The 16,338-nt window shown below is 48.0% G+C and overlaps 2 protein-coding genes across 3 annotated transcripts in view; one reads left to right on the top strand and one right to left on the bottom strand.

Moving 5' to 3' along the window:
* LOC144151865 (exportin-4-like) overlaps positions 1–10,799 on the top strand; it is a 39,336-nt gene extending 28,537 nt beyond the window's left edge. For both annotated transcript variants that reach the window (XM_077683024.1, XM_077683022.1), the window contains 5 exons: positions 6,327–6,604; positions 8,467–8,708; positions 10,007–10,137; positions 10,202–10,412; positions 10,486–10,799. In XM_077683024.1, coding sequence (XP_077539150.1) covers positions 6,327–6,604; positions 8,467–8,708; positions 10,007–10,137; positions 10,202–10,412; positions 10,486–10,680 — 1,057 coding nt within the window. In that variant the 3' untranslated portion in view covers positions 10,681–10,799. The remainder of the gene's footprint in view (positions 1–6,326; positions 6,605–8,466; positions 8,709–10,006; positions 10,138–10,201; positions 10,413–10,485) is intronic.
* Mpc1 (mitochondrial pyruvate carrier) lies at positions 10,764–13,919 on the bottom strand. The gene is given in 5 exon segments (XM_077683051.1): positions 10,764–10,910; positions 11,275–11,407; positions 13,179–13,259; positions 13,346–13,361; positions 13,591–13,919. Coding segments are annotated over 5 exon segments (327 nt in total). The 5' UTR covers positions 13,663–13,919; the 3' UTR covers positions 10,764–10,885.
* Positions 13,920–16,338: the final 2,419 nt, after the last annotated feature.

Below are 16,338 nucleotides of genomic sequence, written 5' to 3'. Positions count from 1 at the left end.
GTTTTGGTGCTGTTTGGCCTTGGATGCCCTTGTGCCACGCACTGATGCATGCATTTCGATTGTTGAGAGAGCATTAGACGGAGTGATGTTGTTACTCTTTCAGTCGTGCATCAGCTTCTTCCAGTTCCCTAGTCATCCATACTGCCGAGGGAACAACATTACATATTCTGTGGGCAAGATAAAAATGCGAGTTTGTTGTGAAAAATTATTTAACACTCCTGCACTCTGGCTATTACTGACTGCGAGTTGGGTTTTGTACTTTTTGCTAGTTTCATACTTTTTTCTTGTGAGATCTTGGCTTATCCTGCACCTCACTAACCTATAATCACTGCTCTTGACCTTGCCTAGCACATCTGCATCCTGCACTATACCAGGATGGTCACTTATAAAAGAAGTAAATTTCATTTTTAGCTACATCGTTGGGCCTTTTTCGTGCCCATTTCCTATTTCTTCGTTTGAGGAAGGGTTCCTTCATTATCCTAAGCTTATTTATTTCCACAAACCCGGCCAGCATATTCTTGTTATGTTCGTGAATAACTTTGTCAGGGCACGATCGTTTTGAAATATATACAATTATAATTATAATGGACAAGTACAATGTAATGAGCGGGGTCTGGAGGGAGAACAGAGAAACATAACGTGTTATATAATTTTGCTGTGGAGAAATTAAATAAAAGGCAGGCTTTGTCATGCCCTGTGGTACTTGTTCAAGATCACTAGCAAAGATTGTGCCCTTCCTCTGTGCTGGGGGATTTCTTCAGGGCTTTCTTAATTAAGGAATGTACATGAACTATCTTGTTAGGTCTCTGTAGCATGGGAACTGATGTTGGCAAATTCAGAAAATTTGCAGTCATTCTAATGTTAGTGTAGTTAATATTCTCCCAAAATTTCATTCAGGTATCCAGATGCACCTCAAAGTAGAATAGCCAGGTTTCAAGGGTAGCCTTCCTTTTAAAGGGACAGAAATCAATAATATCATCTTCTCACTCACTTAGTCTCATTGTTCATTACATCAATATTTTACTTTTACAAGAACACAAATATTTGTACTGATAATTGTGCAGCTTCTGTAGAATTTTAACATCATCTTCCACATAGCCTATGATTCAAGCAGGTACGAGAGATTAATATTGTCCTTCATTAACAGAACATCGACATTACCATCACATGGGTGACCCCTGATATGCCCTCATCCTTGGTAATGAGGAAGTTGTCCGGCAGCAAGTGCATCGCCCGCAACTGTACCCCAGGCCAGGTGGGCTTCTTAGGGTGGTAAATATCAGCTCGATGAACACTAGGCCACCATCAAGCAGCACTGGAAACACTTTTTGGACACCATAGTTAACCATCCTCCCATTTCAATGTCCTACTTTCTCTCCCAGCAAGTAGTGGAATCTTGATGGTACGATTCTGGGTGATACGAATTTCAGGATGATACGAATTTCTGAGAATTGCCGGCGAAATGGCATTGTTTTACAGCGGGAAAAATTTCAGCTCGTACGAACGGACCTGCGCGGCCCGGCAGATGATACGAACGAGCTGGTGAGGAACCCGACTGCCAAGCGAGCAAGTGACGGCGACATACAGGCTCCGGTGCCAGCGAGCTGTCTCGAGCGCTTTGAAACTGCTGCCATAAGGTGCACGCCTGCTCATTGGCGTAAGGCGCTCAGACTTTTCCCACTGCCGCACGTGTTGCACGTCATTTTCTGACCGAGGCTCAGGCGACTGCGGGTGCAGAATTGCTGGTGCGGGTGTGAAAAAAACGCACACGCCACACCGACACGCACAAATCGCTGTGCAAAAACGCGCCATGCGATTCACACCTTGACTGTTGCGGCGTGTAGTGAGCTTGGGCACCGCGAGTGAGGAGCTGAAAGTAGAGAGAGAACCGCTCGGAGACGTGAAGGGTTAAAAAAAGCAGAAAAACGTCACTGATTTCTTCACACGAACATAAGAAAAAAATAAATGAAAACTTTTCTTAGTGCTCAATTTTTTGGCCTGTGTTGGTTCATACGAATTTCGTATGATACAAATATTTTTCGCGGTCCCACAAGATTCATATCATCGAGATTCTACTGTATGCCTAAGAGAGCTAATGACACTGTCAAAGCTTTCCGTTGCAAAGCAACATTTTTTTCACACTTCTCATTGGGGCCTACGTAGGTACTTACTATGACCTGTGAGAATACCTTCTCACTGCTATATGTTGAACATATTCTTTGCAATTGAACATATTCTTTGCCCTCAGTTTTGAAATGAAAAACAAATCCTTCAAATTCTTTAAATTTTCATTCCTCCCTAGCCACCCATTTCTTCAAAAGCAGTTTGTGACACTCCCCTGCATTTCATATCCCAACCGACTTCTCTCGCGTGCTATTTCCCACCCACACCCAACCCGCACTATAATTTCATGCCTGATGTGTTAGCAAGAGTGCCTGGTTTTCATACTTCCGATAAGCATAATAAAGAAAAAGACAGCTGCCATTAGTGTAAGAAGCACTGCACTCAGGTAATTCTCCCAAGTAATTCTTCAAATTGAAATTATGCTTTGCGTTTAACCCTTTCAGGGTCACGGACGTACATGTACGTCCTCTTCAAACACCTTCAAAATTGGCAATAATGTACATGTACGTCATCGCTCATATGTTTAAAAAGCGCACCTTTTTCGCCAACTTCTCTTGCTTGGCATGTGCTGCCACACTGCGGAAATACGTCAAATTATTTTCTTGCGCCGATGTCTCTTCTTTTTGTTTTTTTATGATTTACTTAAGCGGTGTGCTGGCTATCGCTTGCTCATCCGGTAACGAGGGAGCGCGCTGGGTATCGCCCAACTTAGGCCCCTTACGCCCACCGGGCGCCTCTTGCTTCTTGCGCCTGCCCACAGACCAAGGGCGCCTGCGAAACTGATGAGGCTCTTTTCTCCCTTTTTTTTTTTGTATTTTTTTATGAGCGGTGTGCCGTCTATTGCTCGCGCATCCGGCTGTGCGCGCGCGCGCGGGCGCAGCGGCTGGTTTTGATATCGTCCTACAGGCACTTCACGCTTTTTGCGCCCATGAAACTGATGTCTATCTGATTTCGATTCACTCAAAAGGTACTGGCTTGTTACTTTCTCGTGTTTATTTAGAATTTTTCTTGTGTTACTCATGAATAAACCACATGTATGTAACAACACAAACGATTTTTTTGTCACTTTATGATCACCCCCAAAAAAAATAGATTCATCCAAAGAATTTAAATCGGCAATAAAAAAAATCGAGCCTGGGGAGTCGCATTTGACGAAAAAATTCGACCCTCAAAGGGTTAAAGACAGTCATCGAAAATTTATTCTGCCTCTGATTTTTTTTCTGTCTCAAAATGTGATGTATGCCTTGTTTCATGAAGAATTTTGTGCATACATGTCTTGAGACCCATAATCGTCATCACCACCACCACAAAAAAAAAGTCTATTCTTTTTAAAGAGGCGGGCTGTAATTTGTTGGTCTTGTGCGCGTGTAACCAGAACACTGCTTTTTGATAACTCTCGGTGTTGCACTATCTTCACCTGTGGTAACACCGTGCGTAGCAGTGGTTGCTGGGTGCCTTCTCGGCGTGCTATGGTTCAATGCTTGGGCATTTGACTTCTACCTCAAAGACCGTGTGCGATGCCAGAACTAAAGGCTTGTCACCATGATGGCAGAGGCATTCTACTGGGCAGGAGGGTATGGGTTTGGCTAGATTTCAGATGGGGGCGGTGAACAGAAACGGCGAAGACCATGTGCTTTTATCACATGTCAAAGATCTCCAGGTGGTCTAAATTTATCTGTAGTGTAGTACGTCTAGTCCACTTATAACAATATTCAAGTGCCAAAAAAAATTCCACCGTTACAGTAAAACCCTGTTACAAGAGACATTTGAGTGAAAGCGGTTTGGTTGGCCATGTTGGCTATGTTCGCCATGTTCGCAACATTGCGTACAAGAGACCTTGGTTAATTGACTGATGTGCCCGGACTGACAGCTCTCTTTATACCTTTCTCTCTCTCTCTCTCTTTCTACTTTGTCCTATCACTCCCCCTCTACTTCCCTTCCCCTGCACTGGGTTGTATGCAGGTGAGCTCCCTGCCGAGCTCAAAATATCCCCAGTGAATTTCCTTTCCTTTTCCCCTTGCAAACAACAACCACCACCAAGAGACACATTTCTTGGGTCCCTTGAGTGTCTCTTGTAACGAGGTTTTACTGTATAACCGCTAATTGTTATAAGCGGGTTGAGAAAGAAAAAAGACGAAACAGAGACCAAAACATTTTATTCGCATGCAAGCAAGGTTGTGCTACTACAGTCGAGTCCACTTATAACAATACCATTTATCAACATATCTGCTGTAATGATGAACAACTATGGCACCGTTCATTTTTGTATGCATTCTATGGTAAAATAAACTGCCCATTACAATGCTCCAGTGCCGCGATATCGAATGTAACAATTGGATCCGGTAACAGTGTGCACCGAAAATGTGAGCTGCCACTGGCTGACAATATGCGCCGCGAGCCACGACGCACCTCGAATCCATTCCACCCTTTTGAAGAAAAGTCGATTGCGCCGCTTACAAGAAAGCAAGAAAAAAGGAGAGCTTTTTTTTTTTTTTTTTTTTTCTCTTCCAAAACCGGAGCTGCCACCTTGACATCGTCCCCACGCTCGCTAGTGCGTTCGGTTGTTGTGTCACGTGTGTGCCGCTTTGAATTTGACTGGGTGCCTCTTCAACTGCCTCAGTCTTTCCATGAATGGGACGTCAGGGCCGATGTTTCGGAAACGTCCGAGTGCCTCACTGAGGAGACGCTTGTTGTGCAGATACATGCTGCGGACAGTGAACAGCTCCGACACTGCGGTTGTGCCGCCTATTCAGGTAGTTCCTTCGCAGCAGGCCCAGTTTGATTCAATATTTGATTCAAAAGTTACTATTCGGTATTCGCACATAAGTGGACTCGACTGTAATTGCAGTCAAACTTGGGTATATCGAACTTGCAAAAAAACACCTGTCTGTTCAATTGGGGCATAATTCGATATATGCATGCTAAATGATTGGCGGTCGTAAAAGCACATTCCATTTATAAAAACACTTTATTGATGAAGCTGCCTTACTTCCACACGAGATAGACCTGTATCTTCTTTTGCTTGAACAACCTCGCTGCCTACGACACTACACACTTCTCCACTCTGTCTAAAGAGTCGAAGCAGCTGAGCCTGCAACCTTTCACATTTGCGAAGCGCCAGACTAGTGCGAGTACACCAGTCACCTCAGATTTTGTGGACGAAGGATCATGGTTGCTTTCCTCGCTGCGCTGCTTTCACTTCCACTCTGTATATAGATGTGGGCAACGTGGTCCTACAGACTCCCATGGTCGCGACACAATAACTCACCGACCGTTGATCCAGCAATGGCATCTGAAATTCTGGCAGCTCATTCAACACTTTGAGAACACCGGCGGCGGCTTCATTGCACTCCTCAGGATTTTGAAAGTCATCACTGTCGTTTTGAAAGCATGAGCTGGTATATTCGAAGCAGTTTTGAGCGGTTTGTTTAGTAACGTCTGCCCAGTACCTACGTTGAAAGGGTCAATCCTAAGCTTCCTGCCAATTGTGCTGAGGGTGCTCTTGGGAATCTTGTGTGCTGTGGGGACGTCCGACTTCAGTTTTCAACTCTATGATTGCCGGCCTCATGGCGAAAGGCAAGCTTGGCCGCTTCGCGCTAGTTAGAGCCGCCAAATGAGCCTTTATTTAGTTACACTAGCTCTAGCCACCACTGCTATGCTTCGGAATAAATCCCTCAAAGTGCATGCAATGCAAAAAACACAACGAACGAGAAAAGCATGGTCGGCAGGCCAGGATGATCTCTTGCATGGCGGGTGTCGACGACTTTCCCGGTACAGTCGGTGTTGGGTGCAGTCACGATAGGGAGAGCGAGGGGAAAGGGTGAAAGAGCCGGCTGCTGCCTGTGAACAACTGGGCTAAACCACTTTTAGGTGTGTGCTGGGAAAGCCAACTTGAGGAGGCACTTCTGCCGAATTCGGTGTTCAATATATCGGGAGTTGCTGGTAGTTTTGTTCGAGTAATTTTTGCTATATATTCTCACTGCAAGTATACCGTGACCAGAAATAGTTTGACATACAGGATAATTCGAAGTAAATGGGTTCGATATAGTAGTTGGGCTCGACTGTAGTGGTGGGCAGATCATCATTTTTATTTTTGCAATAAAGCGAGAATGGTCGCTAGGCAATAATTGTGCGCACATGCATAGCTGGTGGGACTGTTCAGCAGTCCGACGGGAGCCCCTTTCTCCCCCCCTTGTGAGCAGGGCCAAGGCCCTGGACCTGCTGGAGAGCCTGTGCGGGGTGGCGGAGGGGGCGACGCCCACCAACCTGGCCACCATCCAGCCGCTGCTGCTGCCCCTGCTGGGCCGGCTGACACCCGTGGTGCCCGTGCTGCGCACCGAGCCCACCCTGGCCACCGCTGCCCTGCAGCTGTACCGGGCCGCCGCCCGCCGCCTGCTCTGCTTCGTCGGGCAGGAGGACGCCGCCCAGCTCTGCCGCTGCTGCCTCGAGCTGGTGCGCCAGTTTGCACGGGACTGTGCGGGTAGGTGGCTGCGGCCCAGCGTCGTCGTTGCTGCTTCACTTGAACCAGACGTCGTCTCTTATCAGTGCATGTCTCTTACGCTGACAGGTGGCAACAGCTTATGATAAGGGAAACCTTTCCATGGCACAGCACAGGATTATCGCGGTGCATTTACGGTCGAGCGCAGATCTGAAGAGCAACATTACCGTATAAACCGGTATATAGGTCGAGTTTTTTTCCAAAAAAACCTGCCCAAAAGTCATCCCTCGTCTTATTCAGCGGTCATTCGCAGAATGTAAATTGTCTGGCAAAAAAAGTGGAAGCTGCCGTCCGTGCAAGCGTGAAGCGTTTGCGCATTTGCGTAGCGAGCGTAGTCCTGGTAGTCCGTCGCCATCGCCCTTTGTGTAGGACTGCTCTCTCGCTCTATCAGGCCTTTATTTGCTTTTCCCTTTTCTCTAGTTTTTCGTCTTTTGCTCGTCTTGTGTGTGTGCGTGCATTTCTGTGCATGTCTGCTCCGAGGTAAGTGGCGGAAGTTGACGCCAGTTCACCACTGCATTTAAGCTGAAGGCGACTGAGTCGCCGAGCAGAATGGTAATATGGCGGCGCAACGCCAGTTTGGCGTTTCGGAGAAAAGTGTGCGGTACAGGCGGGGCCAGAAAGCTAAGCTGTGCGCATGCAACCCCCGGAACAGATTGTTCCGTGGACGTCAAGTGGTGCACCCCGAGTTGGAGAACAAAGTGGCGGACTTCGTTTGGGACGTTGCTCACGATCGCTGCTGGTTACAGCGGAGGCCATCTGTGAACCATACAGTGAGTGCATAGCTCGCGACAACGAAAAGACACCTACGGGCCGGCTGCGAAGACCATCCCTTGTGACCGACTGTGTCAAGCTAGGTGTCCTCCTCTTGGCAGTCGCTGCCCGATGACAGGCTTGCACGAGCGTTTAGGAAGTGCTCCATCAGCAACGCGCATGATGGCACTGAAGATGACAGTGAGAAGCAGTCATCCTTGGATGACTCTGACAACTAGGACGAGCGACTTCAGCAAACATAGTGAGTGGCAGTGACGGACGGGCGTCGAAAATAAATATAGACATTGTGTGTGCGCTTCTCAGCCGAATTATTTTTTTTTATCAACTTTTCCCACCTCAAGGTAGGGGGTCGACCTATGTTCTGGTTTGTACGGTATTTTGCTGGTTTGGGAGTTCTCCAGATTGAACCGAGGCTTCTCCGCTTCCAAAGCAACAGTCTATGCAAGTTGTATGGCCCGCTTTAAGTTGGTAGGAAACTTCATCCATAACTGCTCCAGACCAATGTCCACACGCAACACAAAATCCACAAGGGGTATTGACTAGGCACGGCATGCCTAGAGGGGGATTGGCCCCAAACACATACCTGTATGTGCACACCCGGCACATGCCCATGGTCCTTAGAGAATACTTGCGACTCTTCTTCGATAACTGCTGTCGTCATCACCTTTCAAGAGCCTCCATAAAGCGGAAGCAAGGAAAACCATCCTTTTTTATTTTGTGGCTAAACTTCAAATGGTTGCAACCTCTGCTGCAGGACAGACGGAATGATAACTCCAGCCTTGTTGCAGTCCTTGACCAGTGCACGATTCACCGATGCCATGATCAGCTGCATCTGCGCAGCAGTTTTGCTACAACAGCTGTCACGGAACAGAATTTTACAATCTTATGAAACTCTACGAATACACATGCCCAAAAACAAAGTTCGTATCTAATCACAGACCTAATAAATATCCTTACTTCCCCCCAGTTTTCATCGTCGCATTTATAGTGATGCAGCTCTTTGTCCAGGACTTTGTCTCTCTCTCAGCACCCCTGATATGTAGGTAGGCACGTGCCCCTTTGCCCCTTGGCAGGGCGCTTCACGACGGAGGCCACGGCTGAGGACAGCCACTGCCAGGAGCTGGGGGACCTGCTGGAGCTGCTGACGGAGCTGCTCTCCAAGGACTTCCTGTACATGGGGCCCCCCGTGGCGGCCACCCTGCACCGGGGGGCCGGGGGCGAGGGGGACTCGGCTGCCGCAGGGGTGCCGGCCTCGGACATCGTGGTCGAGGGCCTGCAGCTGCTCATGCCCCTACTCAACGCCCAGCTGCTCCAGGTCTGCTTCTCCCAGTGAGCCGTGTCGGGCTGGGGGAGATGTGCCCCTCTCCGAATGCTTTTTGCCACGGCAGCGTAGCTTGACAGCAGGACGAGGGAGCACAAACCGCTGTGTAGGCGCTCAAGTGGAACTTTACACTTATTTGGTCAGCGTTCATTCGTGTATTCGCCAATTAATCATGCGTTTTCATCTAGCTTTAGATTTCAAAAACGATTGACTGTCCTTGGAAAACAAGCTGTTTGAAAGCACCTGTATGTGCTGGAATTGCTTGCTTGGTGTGACATAACCTCTTTATCGTTCAAAAGCAAACTAGTTTTCATAAAAGATGTGCTTGTCACGCAAGGTAGGGCTCCTTGTTTAGCTGGGCAGCCATTTTGTTCAACAATGCAGCGTGGTTCATTGGCGCGACTGTCTGTGAGCTTCGTGCTCCTGTTGCCTAATAAGTCGTACAAACAAGGCCATTGGCACTTTTTATCAGACGCACTTCGAGTTGACCGGTGTGCACTTTGTCGGGAGCTTTGCCATGCTTTCGAGCCTTCTATTTAAAATTGGGAACGAAAATTTTCAACTGTCCCCGTCTTTGGTGTTGTTCATTCCTTGCTGCAAGCTCTCGCTCACCGTTACAACAAGGTCGCATGCTACTCCTCTTGCGTGGCAGTGCTGGCAAGAGCAGGTGCTTCACTATAAGTTGTCAAACAAGCAGGCAAACATCATGTGGAGTTAGGATACTTCTTTGTTGTTGGAAATATTCTCTCTCTCTCTGCTCTAAGGCAGAATTTCCCAAACAAAATGAATTCAGACGTTTGTTCAGTGTAGCTGAACATGGTACTGAAGTGTATATACAGTGTGCCTTTCGGGTTCTGTCCTTTTTTATGCAGTGGAAAATGCAGTTCAGGCATGCATGTTTCCTAGCTCAAAAAAAGACTAGAACAGAGAAGAAGAATGCGGACAGGACAGGCGCTAGGTCCTATCCCCATTCTTCTTCTGTGTTCTAGTCACCAGGAAACGTGCATAAGTTGCATAAGTGCACAAGCGTGCCCAACTTTCTGCTCTAATTAGTGGTTTTAGTAAACACGTGTGTGAAAGTGTCCATTAAGGTGTCAGTGTTGAAATGTCTGCTTGCGGCAGTGAATTCTTTCTTCCAGAGTGCACTTTTATCATAAAGAGCGCCCTAAGTGATGCCAATTGGTGGAGTATGTTTCACCGCCTACAAGGCCGAGGACTCGGGCCCATGTCAGTTAGCCGCCTCCTTGTCTGCCAAGGTTTTGCAACGAGGGGTGCGTGCCCCTTCTGTGCAGCTGCCCTCGCTGTGCCTGCAGTACTTCAAGCTGGTGGCCCTGCTGGGGGAGCTGCACCCCGACCGGGTGTGCCAGCTGCCCGAGGGCCTGCTTCAAGCCCTGCTGGGCTCCATCCGGGTGGGGCTCACCAGGTGAGCGAGGGCATACGAGGGAGGGAGGGAGACTGGCTAACCCCGCGTGCACCCTGTACTGCAGCTACTCGTCGGACGTGTCGGGCCTGTGCCTGGACGTGGTGTCGGTGCTGGCCCTGGAGGTTCACCGGCGGGAGCTGCAGGCGGCCCCCATGGGCCAGGCCCTGGAGCCCTTCCTGCGGCTGCTGCTCGAGATGGTGCTGCTGCAGCCCCTGGACGCCGAGCTCACCCTCGTCACGGGGGGCGCCCTCTTCGCCCTGCTCTGCTGCTTCCAGGTAATGGAGCGCCCCTATTGTAGTGCGGAGTGGGGGAAGCGTCGCGTAAACTGATCACCCACCCTCCCAACAGGAGAGCTTTGCCCAGCTGGGGCAGGCGCTGGTGGCCAGCCAGCAGGATGCCACCGTTCGCCAGCGTCTCGCCCAGTGCCTGGAGACCCTGACTCGCGCGCAGCCCCTGACGCCCGAACGGGCAAACCGGCTGCGCTTCAGGGACGCCTTCGAGACCTTCGTCACAGACGTGCGGGGATTCCTATGCGTCAAGTGACCACCCCCTTTCACTGCCACCCCCCAACTGTCATCCCAATCCGCCCATACCGTCCTCCTCCCCTCATTCTTGGGACATAAGGGAATGATTAAAGTTGCTTTATTTCTCTATCAATATCAGTTCCGCCTCTGGGGTTGCCTTTGTTCTTGCGTGGTGTCCTTATTGCTGCTGGGACGAACTGGAGGGCTACACTAAGTAGATGTGCCTACGACTGTGGGCTGGATAAGTACCTGCAAGAAACCACAAGGCAATGCATCAATACCATTAACAAGAAAACATTTACCACATGTTTCTTTGTGTAAAGAACTGTACTGACTGCCAAATGACTGTCTTGTGATTAACCCTGGATTTAATTAAGGGTGGCAGGCATTGAAAATGTGCTTTGCAGTTTCTCAGTTAAGGAAGACAACACATATTATGGCTGTCACGTTTTCTAGCTCACTGCTTTAATTACGTGACAACTACAGTGAACAGCTGCACACTCGTACCCCAATCTATGAAGAAATTGCTTTTTCTCACTTACACGTTAGTGCTACACTATACGCCTGCTGGATGTGCACAACAAGATGAAGCTGGGTATCATGTGCAACTTACTCGTACTGGATAAGCCTGCAGCCTTGCGTAATTTGAGCAGCTTCATTGGTGAAATGGCAGGCGAAAAGGAGGAGGTTTCGTGGTTGCACCTTGATAGCGAATCTCATGAACAGCAGGGAGTAAATGCACAGGGCTGCAAAGAACAAGAGAGACAAGCGGCATTGGTGTCCGTAGACCTGCACCAAACCCCACCCACGCCTGTCATAAACCTGGCAGCTGATCTAGTAAATACGCCTTCATAATCTTAAAGGGGCCAAGGAGACCAAAGGCGAGTTTGGTTCATTGGTTCATTCGAAACATTGCCACATTAGAAAAACACTGACACAACTTTTAACGCAAACTTCACTCAGATAAACTATATAATTGCAGAGAAAGAGAACGGACATGTGACCCACTAGCTGATTTCTCGCACTAGAACCTGTGATTTATTATGGGCAGCTGTGCAATTAGCTCAGGCCGGCAAATGCAAGTTAGGCTTGCAGAAGGAGCTATTTGCACTTAATCTTAATGCATATTCTTTTTATAGCAGTAAGAGTGGTGGGGTGAAACAATGGAAGTTGCTAACACACACAGAAACAGAGAAGCACCAGTGCATACTGCGTGCACTATGCTAGTCGTAGCTGCACAGCAGTCCGGCTCTTTGGGGTTGTCTCGCATGACACTGGCCAATTTAACAACGTGAGGGTTCGAGCTAGTTGGTACTCCATAGTGAAAATTTAAAGCGCAACAAATTTAGACACAAGACGAATGACACAGGGACAAGCGCTAAACAGGGAAGCGCTGGTCCCTGTGTCATTCGTCTTGTGTCTAAATTTGTTGCGCTTTAAATTTTCACTGGCCAAATGGCATAAGTGACATTGTCTTACGTGACCCTGTTCGTCGAGCATACCCATTGTTTCACAACACGATCACTGTCAACAGTAACAAAAATAAGCCAGGTGCAAATCCGGTCAAAAACAATGCGAGTGTAGACAGTAGCCCCCAGCAGCGTGGTGGCGCCATCTAGAGGACGGATGGTAAACAAAGCAGCGAAAGACGTTTTGTTGTCCGCTGGAGCCTTAGTCAGCATACTTAACATTTGTTTCAAGCGCCTTCCCTGGATAAGTCATTGCTGACGTCACGAAACACAGTATAGCGGAAGAATTGAAATTTTGGCTTTAATTGCGTAATTACTCGGTGAATAAAGCATCGTTTGCTGCCGTACAAGTGCTGGGGGCACTACAAAACGCCTAACCTTTCGAATAAAACAAACTTGCATTTTGTCTTCACGGCCCCTTAATAGAATAGCACGAACAGATTACGAGCGGTGTAGGTTGACGCTTGAGTCAATTTTTTCTTCAAGGCTGTTTTCAGCCACTGATCACCACTTCGCGAGAAAACCTTGTACAGCTTCACGAAGAGTGAACAGCACACTTGATAAGGATAAGGATAAACAGCACAATATTACGGAGTGTGCATGCAAACCTGAGCCTACCCTGAGTGACTGTACTGGACAGAATGATCTCGCTGCATGGTCTGTGGTGCAACACCAGTGTAATGACACTTTCACCAATTGCTTGTCGTTGGGACACACTGAAACGCAAGCTTCCGCTTGATATTCCTAAACTGCTGCTCCTCGCCCCCAACATGCGAAATACTAAGGTTTTTGTAAAACACCTAGCCCGACTGCCGGTGCTGTAACGTGGCTGATGGAAAAATGACAAAACTTACTGTTGTGCTACCAAGAAAAGGGTGACCAGCTGCAGCACACAACAGAGCACGCAGGTGCACTAGTCGTGCGCACAATTGGGATGTGCGAATGGTCTACGGCTGTGGGTTAGTGTCTAGAGATTTGTGCCACTAAGTTGCTGAAAATTTCCATACAGTGCACGCATTGGTTGCGAATTCCAGGCATCTGCTCTCACCTGCGGTCATTTTGCCGCTGATAATACTCGGGTCCTTCTTGATGTCTGCTAAGGCAGCCAGAGGAATTCCCCAGTTGGCAACTTGAAAAGAAAGGGTGGGCGTGAACGTAGTAATGAGCAAACACAGAATACAAACGCGCAGAGGTGCGCAGTGCAGCGTTACATACCAGGTCCCCAAAAGTGCTGCAAGAGAGGCAGAAAAAAAATCAGAGGCGTTTACACTTTCGTTTTTAGCAATTACCCTTCAAACAACACTATGTGAAAGGTTCGGAAACTCACAGTACTGCAAGGTCAGGCGACGAAACGGAGAAGGGCCCGCGCGCCACAGCAGAACGTGGATAAATGAAACCAAGCAGACCGTATGAGTACACGCAACAGGGCACTCTGTGCAACGGAGCGTCACGTAGTAAACTTACCTGCACAGGTAGGTCCTGAACTCTTTACTTCCCAGCTGTTTTACAAACTGGCTGGCGTACCGGGACATTTTTTCAATGTCGCGGAGGGAGGTTTTATCCTGGAACGACCGAGACCCCGAGAACCGTCGTAAACAGGCAAATCTGGGAATCGAACAGCTTAAACGCTAACTCTAGTACGTTCTAATCGCGAGTATTTCGAGCAAGTTCAATATTCCGAAGCATATATTTCTAAAATCAAGTATTTTGTTGCGCTACTAATGTATGAATGGCAGCGAGCAGACCACTGCAACACCTGCGCCGCCTGCGCTACTGCGGCATCCACGGCACTGGTCGGCGACTTTGGCTAGTTTCGGTTTCCGAAATTGTGGCGATCCTAGCGGCACGGTGCTGCGGCGTGGCCCTTCCCTTTTCCTCAGTGTTTCTTTCTTTCCACAGCGTCAACGCTTCCGCGCCTCCTCACGCATGCGCAACAGCTCACCGGCGCCAATATTTTTTTTTTCTTTCTCTCGGCGCGCACGGCGGGCCAGTTCGGTACGTGCGTGAGCGAGCCGGCGTGCGAAGGGTTGCGCGGGTTGCCTGAACGCTTCCACGGGCGGAAAGTTTCGCTGCATTATAAAATACATTCGAATGTATTCTAAATATGGGGCAGCGGAGGAAGGATTGTTACCACTCCTGCGCAGCTCTGTGGTGCAGCAACACAGGGCGGTACAGTTCGACCAAGTTTCTCGCCTTCTCCAAAGACGACAGGTAAGCAAATTAGCTTTGTACAAGTTATAGTGAATTACTTAAAAGCCGACTGATTGCACTCTTCTGTTTTCAAAATAATTCGCGCATGTAACGTGAAGTTAATGAGACATGTCACTCGTCTTGGAGTGGAAACTAATGTGCAAATGTATCCCAGCTGTGCAGGTACGCAAAGTTTTAGTAGAAGTAAACGCGTCTTTGGCACGCACACACTTGCTCGCAAGATCAATTTGTGGTGGCATTGCCGCTTTTTGATGATTGCCTTAGTAACTGCTGGAACGTCGATTCAGTATACTTATCAAGGTATTTTTTGTTGTTTCGTGCAGCAGGTATGAGTCTAGGTTTGGGCCCCAAGTCGAGGATGGTTTGCGACTTCATTGGACGTTTCCTCCGGTGACTCTCCTCAATCCATCCAATGTCATCACGACGCACCTGCTCACAAAGAAGGCAAGCTCAACTCTTCAGAGCTCCGAAAAATCTGACGTAACTCCGCGGTGTTCAATGCAAGTCGATTTTCACATGAAGCAGTGGAAGGCCAAACCGAAATACATGCGTTGTCTGCAGCCGCCATTGCAAGCGTTTCGCTCATTAAAAAATAAATAAAACCAAGTAGCATTGCCGGCTTTGCTGTTCAATCTAAACTGCGCGTCCGCGCCTTGTCATCTTATCGCGAATGGGTTTGGTGTTCCATAGTTCTGAAGTTAGAATGGTCATGCCGTATCGGACAGGATGAGATAAGAGGCGCTGCCCAGACGCGAGTTAGAGGGTAGCTTGTAACAACGTGGCCGATATCTGCGGCTTAAAATACAGGAAAGCTTCTTTTTTTTTTCTGGGTGTCTTCTCCCCCCCGCCTTTCCTCCCACCCCCGGTAAGCAGACTGTTAATTCACGCGCCATTAAAAGAAAAGACGGGTGCGTTCGATTTGTGTTCGGTGTTCTACGACGTGCACATGGTTGGGCATTGTTTTTGTACGTAGATATAATCCAGCAATGAGTGTCTACAGTGCGGTCATTGTGTTGCAACAGTTTTTTATGGCTGCATTTTGTTGGTGTGAACATGATTTCTCGGAAGTGTATGCAGGTTAATGGGCGGGTCAACGCTTTCTTTCAGAGTTTGCGTTAACTCGCCCGAAAGGCAGGGCTTGAAGCATACGTGTGCGTGCTTTCTTTTAACGTATAGATTCCCAATTATTGTGTCTCTGAACTGAAACGAATTTTTTTAATGTCTAAAGAACATTCCTGTCTCGAGTTGAGCCCAAGAAATAAGTATACATTGAGTGGAACTTTCAAGTTCTTATCTTCTCCCGCCGCGGTGTGCGCGAAAAAAAAAAATCTGTGTAGGGACTAGAACTTTCGAAGTTCTTCTTTCGTAATCAAGTATTGTGTACCTAAATGTGTATTTATGGCTGTAACTTTTGCGCAATTTTAGACGGAGACCGATACAAAAAGGGACTCGAAGACCTGTACCTGTCACCGTGTAAAGTTGCGCAAAAGTTACAGCCATGAATTCAGAATACCAACTAGCCCGCCTAACCGTGTTATTGTAAAAGTGTATGTAGCGCGTTTTTTCCCTATTGTACAATGTTGTATGCCTAAATTTGCATATGTCATATTTTTGCTTAGTCCAGTACTGTGTACATAAAATGTATGTGCAATATATTGGTGTAGTACATGTGTTTTCATGACTTCGAATCAAAGACGTCCTCATGTGAATTTTGAATAAATGCATAGCAAAAATAATGTTTGTGTAACACTCCAATTATTATCGCCACAAAGACAACAATTTGATACCATAAAACGTACTATTACCTACATGTTTTCTTCGTTCAATTAATAAACACGTTACTGCACACATAACAAATGACGGGCGGCGGCCATTTCGAGTCATCGGCGACGCTCGTCCAACTTTCGCGCCTGGTGCCATTGCCGAGCGGCCCATGAGGCAGCGACCGGCGGCAGACGCGAAAGTTGGACGAGCGTCGGTTTCAGGGGCCGGCGCGC

The sequence above is a fragment of the Haemaphysalis longicornis genome, unplaced genomic scaffold (assembly GCF_048455015.1).
Source record: "Haemaphysalis longicornis isolate Haplotype H1 unplaced genomic scaffold, Haemaphysalis longicornis Haplotype H1 scaffold_9, whole genome shotgun sequence".
In the NCBI taxonomy this organism is placed as follows: domain Eukaryota; kingdom Metazoa; phylum Arthropoda; class Arachnida; order Ixodida; family Ixodidae; genus Haemaphysalis; species Haemaphysalis longicornis.
This window is presented reverse-complemented; position numbering and strand designations above follow the sequence as displayed.